The following is a 6000-nucleotide window of genomic DNA, read 5'->3' as shown; positions in this document are numbered from 1 at the left end:
TTTTTTTTTTTTTTTGGTAACAGACATGCTGGAGATAAACAGCTTTGGTTGTCAGTCAAAAGACAGTTTAAACTCATATTAATTTTAGGGATGTGGTTTTTTTTGTTATCACAATTTAGTATATAAAAAAAAAAGGAGATGTTTCTTAATTGCAAGCTTATGCCCATTGCTCTTTGACAGTGAGCTGATGTTCAGTGTTTCCTTGCTTTCGCGCATAGTTCATAGCTATACCCTACAGCCTAGTGTGTATGCGTAGTATTAACAAAACAGTACACCAGGTTCAGCCGTGGTCTATGTTATTTCTGTAGCAGCGCTGCAGGCTTCCCACACTGTGAGGGGCAGATACACTGCAGGCTCACAGGGTACAAGCAATTACAGAGGATAATTCCATTATACTGCCTTGTGGCAGATGATAGATATGTTCTTTTGTGGCTGTGCAGAATGACTGCCGATATTGTTCTCTATGCTGCCTGTTGGTAGCTGGGGGAAGGAGAGAGGAGCCTTTTAGTTCATACATTTTATTACAAGACCCCAAACTGGTAACAAAATGCTGATGGAGCTCTTCCCCTACTCCTTGGGAGGCAGACTCTTCTGAGTTTGCCAGCTCGTACTTCTCTGATCCCTTGAATCTTCTTTTGCTCCTTGAGCTGAATGTTCTGTGCCTAGCAATGCTTCTGCTGTCTATGAGAGGCTGCAGGAATGCTCCTCCTACTCCTCTCTCCTCCCCATAGCACCGACCAAGCTACCTCTGTGGGGAAAAAAAACAACAAACCACCTTGAGACCTGCTTCAACCTTACAGGTATTAAAAGCTCTAGCCTTCAGCCACAAGTAATATCCACATCTGAATTCTTTGTGTTAATTTGTGCACGGTCACAATAGGACCTCTGATTTAACTTAATTAATAACTGTATTTGGCTTTTCTTCTGTCAAGAGAGAGAATAGGGAAGAAAAGAAGTGGCTGTCACTCAGTGTTTTCTTTTAGATATTTTCCCCAAGGCTTGGGTTTCTTCAGCGCAAATACAAATACACTGAGGAGAGCACAGTAAAACATGAAAGTCACTGTTGAGGTGAGAAGAAGTTCTTATGCCAGGCCCAGCTCTCCATGATGACAGTCACGACTGGCACCCAAAGGCCACTGCCCCATGCCAGTCTCTGCGTGGAAGTTCTTCTGAAATATTTCTGTGGTTTAGACAACCACCTTAAAACATCTCAAGCAACAAGAAAATGGATTAAAGATTCAAGTTTCACTGCATGTAATGTCTGTGTTCAGAAAAGCTAACAGCTTGATCCCCCGCCAGGCAAGGCCAGAGCTCTGGAGCCAGCTGCTGGCAATGCTGCGTGGGCTATGAAAGGTCTCCAGAAGAGCATACGCCATCTGCAACAGCTGTGTTTCTTTAACATCCCAAGCAACTCCTGCTGTTTTCCAGGGCTGAGTAGTAGCTTTGCTGTAGCTGTTACCTTCAGCAGAATGCTGAAGAGCTTTAAAATGTGATCCTACAATTGTTCTGAGTGAAACCTTTTTGCACGTGCAGAAAACAGGTTGGGATACACTCGCGGTGAGTAAAGATACATCTCAGTCTTGTTGGGACAATACAGCCTGTGCAAATAAGTGAGTACCTACAAGCATAAGTGAGTAGTGCATGGCATGACGAGCATTGGGGAATGGAAGGCAGGACACTTTACTTGCAGTAGGTCTGGTCTACCTCAGTCAACTGTTGTATGTGTAGCAGGTCTGCAGTATTTCATTTTTCTGTAAGACTCAAGTTTTTGTCTAACGTGCACAGCATAAGACTTCCAATCCCATTAGCTGTTGCTTCTCTTTGTACATAAGGCAGACACTTAAATGACTTCTAGGACAGGAGTTAAAGTTCTTAACCTACTTTTTAAAATGAAGTTTGTTTCAAAATAATCTGCAATTTTGTTATGTTTTGGTTTGGTTTTTAGCCTTTCATAGGAGAAGACTGGAAGCTGGCTGATGACCTGATTTACTTGAGGGAATGCAGTCTCTCTAGAGGAATCCTTACAGCAACGGGCCTCACTCTGACAAGGTAGCCACAGTCTCTGCACAGCCAAATTAGCCAAGTATAACACAGCGGACCTTCACCACATACATTGCTGTGGAAGCACCATACATGAAATGTCTGGTCCCCAGTGCCTGAACGCAGGCAGGGACACCTTCCAAATGTGCAGCGCGCAGCATGCACTGCCAGCTTTCTGACGCTGGGAAAAGCTAACAACCAGCATGGTTTAATTTTTGAAAGTATGTTTTCAAGGCAAAAGCTTTAAAAAATGGTGTATTTGTAAACTGGGTGCTTAACCTAATTAAGCACAGATCAGAAGTAATATGTGACAGACACAGGGGCCTTTGCTAGGGAATGCCAGAGCCCTGCCGTTCTGGATACCGTGTTCCTGGTCAGGTTCTGCTGCAGGCATCCTTTGGCAATTACTTGAAACTAGACCACTGGGGCATACGGGGGCGAGAGTAATTCCTTGCACCTTTAGAAAGACTTTTCAGGGAACCATAGAATCTTTAAGATTGCAAAAGAACTCCAAGATAAGTCCATCACCAAGTTAGTTTTTCAACTAACTTGGAGGCTTAAGATATAAATATACTGTTATCTTAACTTGCTCTTGCCTACACTGTTAAAAACAAGTATAATTTTTGAAGAAAGCTAGCTCTGTAAATATTCTGCTATTCTCAGCTCTCAAAGAGCAACTGTGGGGTTTTTTTTGTGATGTAGCACTACTTTTTCAGACAGCTAGCATGACATAAGACTAATGAAACGGGATGGTGCATTGTTTCAAATACTAGCTGCTTTAAAGTCTGATAATCTTGAAGTGCTTATTCAGTGTGATCTGAATTTAAAAAAATATTCCAGTATTAGATCTGACTTTGAAAATGTGATAGCGCGATAAATCTGTTGCTGTTGCACTAAGGCTGCTGTTGCACCAGCTACTTTTCAAAGGCTCTTTCTCTCCCCCCCCACAGGAATTCATACTCTACTAGGTGAAACAAGTATCTCCAATAGCCACGAGCATTAGGAAGTTCCTTTCTAAACTGCAACGTAGGACAAAATGCATTACCTTCACAGTGCACAATTGTTTTTAACACAGAAGGCAATGAAACCTTTCCTATCCTCAATAAAACCAAGTTTCAGACTTTTTAATTCTTACTGACAGGACTGGCAGCAGAACTGGCTTGGTGAGATTTCCTCCATACACGTCTTTACACTTTCCTTGCCAGTGGAAGCAATCAACTGCAAAGTGATCTAGCTGTAATGAACGCTTGAAGGACAGTATCGGGCTGGTTTTGAGCTACAGGCAGAGAAGTTTTCTGCAGACAAATGGAAGGGGGGAAAAGACCTATTCTTCCAAAATAATAGAGTTTCTGAATTCTTCAATTTTTTAAGAAGTCTTCTCTTCATTCTCAGAGTAAATGCATCATTTTTCAAGCTGAAAAAATGTTCCAAGCAAATGTGATAAATGCAAGAACAGGGCATTTTAATAGACTGCAACCTTAACCACAGAGAGAAAAAAAATACCTCTCCACAAGAAAGCAGCTTGTGAGTGAGTAGAGTTAACACAGGTACATGAATTCTATGCATGTCTTCAGTTATGCCTTGAAAGTATCAGTCCTCAGTAGCAATAGAAGACAAGATCTGAAAACTGTTCAGTGGCTTAGCGTAACTGATTTTTTTTCTCCCCCTCTAAGTTCTGAAAAACTGAAAATGTGAAATAATGTTTTTCTATAAGGTACCATTTCACTGAATGAGAATGAAGGAATAGCCTCTTTAGGAAGACCTCTTACAGGTTAATTTCCTTGGCTGGGTCTTCTCTCATGGCATCATTTTCTTCCAAGGTTGTAGGCTTTAAATTTGCCTCTTTTGAGGAAGAAGATGGGATTAAGATAGCTTAGGTAGTACATGGGAAGACAATTACTTTGGTTAATCCTTACTCTTGCACATTAGACTCTAGATGAATGATTCCAGCTTGACCTGTTCCTAAAGCTTCAGTTATGGCTTTAAAAATTGGCCTGGTCCTATGGAAGAAAGACCACCATGTATTAAAGCATTAGTTCAAATTAAAAAGGTGAACATATAACAGTGCACAATAAATGCAGGCTGCTGTTGGAGGGTGTGGATTTTTCTGCTACTTTCAGACCCCGATGCCCATAGTTGCTGATTAGAAGAGATGGAGGTCCTTCTGGAAGAGGCTGGTTGCTGATGGATGGCTTCAGTGCCTGAGGGTACTGGATGCCCTGAAGTAGGAAAGAAACTTGTAGCAGAGGCTCACCACAAAGTACCAGATGTTTCGAGCCATCTGTGACCTTGCAATGAAAATGCGCCAGATGATCACAAGGAGGGTGGTGTTGAACGCATATCGGATGTTCCTCAGCCTGAAAAAGAGAAAGAGGCATCTTATGGAGGAATACAAAAAACAACAACAAAGTTCAGCAGCTTGCTTCATTTGCTACAGGTAATTTTGTAAGAAATTCTGTTTACGAGTGCTTGGGCTTTTTGCCATTCCTGTTTTGGTGAAGACACTGTACCTAAGGTGTCCCTATGATCTTGCCAAGGACGGTCTTGAAGTTTTGGTATAGTGAATCGTTGAAGGGATAGGAGGAGTACCTGTACTGCAAGTGTCTCTTGTTCCATGTACTCTCATTTCAGACCAGAACAGACACTAAAGTCATACTGAGAGTTGTTTTCTTAATGATAGCCTAGGTCCAGTACCTTCTACTTTGATTTGGTATATTGGCTGTTTTTTACTTAATAGTATTGGTGACAAGCTGGAGGATCTTTGCAGGAGCTGATGAATAAGATTCTCCTTTTTGGCTGAAACCTTGCCCTTAATGTTGGGAAATCACTCAATAATTATAAATGGTCTTCACTTTTGCAGTACTGCCGTGCTGGGTTTTTAGGTTTGGAGTTTTTTTACACCATATATTTAAATGGGATTATTGAGCCTTTAAGATGCTAATCATCTCTTTCTGCCAAGCCAAAGTTTTTGCAGCTTTCCAATTCTCACTTTCCCACTGTCTGACCAAGGGAAAAAAGCTTCATATCTTATGTGCCCAAGATTGGTTTAATTTTTGTAAGAGTCGTTTGCTTGTTGTAAACTTTATCACTGTTTGGGCTATAAGGCAGTTACTGGCATGTTACAGAGGTTCTTATAAATCCTTTAAAAATGACCCATGAGCAAAGAACTTGTTTAGGATTCCTTGCTATGGCAACAGGCTATTGTGCTAAGCTATGTTTATTTCCATATTATTCAACAATTATTGCGATGTAAATAGAGTAATTTTCCTCAAAAGCCATTCAAGTTAGCAAGGAGCTCTTGTCCTTGTCATGGAGTATAACTTACTTCCGTAAATGCTGCTTTGCTGCTGGAATGCCAGCCATGTCCTCATTTAGCAAGTACTTCTTAGCACCTAAGCAGTAGCTTTCAATGTATTCTGACCAGTGCAGCTGACGAACATCAAAGTTGTATAACTGGGAATAAAAGACAAAGAGAAGAAATCAAATGCCAGAATTCAAAACAAGTTCACTTGAACCATCAATTCTTCACTGACCTCTGTTCCTGACAAGGCCCTCCCTGTTACGTTCTTAAAGCCATCAAGTTTCCAAGAAGACACGAGCACTGTATTTCACAGCTGTTGATTAATGTCTTACCCAGCTGGGAATTCAGGCCAAGCAAGCAGAAACTTAGTGCTAGTTGGCAGAAAAGAAAGATAAGTTTGTCTTTCAGGTGGCCATTTGTGCATAAATGTGTATTTGTACACACACATACACATATATATTATATACAAACACACACAAAATCGTGGAAGAAAAATGGCATTCCACTCAGGTAAATGGATTCATCTGAAAACCTCCATGCAGTTTTTAATGTGTCACTAGAGTTTTGTACAAATAGGTGAATTAGACTTTGAATCAACAAGCGCTTCTGTATCAGTATTAACTGTGTGTTGTGCTGCATTCCCTCTCAGCATTTACATT

General features: G+C 41.0%; 1 protein-coding gene across 1 annotated transcript in view; it reads right to left on the bottom strand.

Annotated features, from left to right (window-relative positions):
• Positions 1 to 934: 934 nt before the first annotated feature.
• The window catches only part of FAR2 (fatty acyl-CoA reductase 2), a 78917-nt gene continuing 73851 nt past the window's right edge, over positions 935 to 6000 (bottom strand). Inside the window, exons 10-11 of the mRNA XM_086758276.1 lie at positions 5366 to 5493; positions 935 to 4397 (exon numbers count right to left, since the gene is read on the bottom strand). Coding sequence (XP_086614402.1) covers positions 4235 to 4397; positions 5366 to 5493 — 291 coding nt within the window. The 3' untranslated portion in view covers positions 935 to 4234. The remainder of the gene's footprint in view (positions 4398 to 5365; positions 5494 to 6000) is intronic.

This window comes from Chlamydotis macqueenii, chromosome 1 (assembly GCF_036417535.1).
Source record: "Chlamydotis macqueenii isolate bChlMac1 chromosome 1, bChlMac1.mat, whole genome shotgun sequence".
In the NCBI taxonomy this organism is placed as follows: domain Eukaryota; kingdom Metazoa; phylum Chordata; class Aves; order Otidiformes; family Otididae; genus Chlamydotis; species Chlamydotis macqueenii.
The sequence above is the reverse complement of the archived record's forward strand: the minus strand, read 5'-3'. Positions and strand labels throughout refer to the sequence as shown.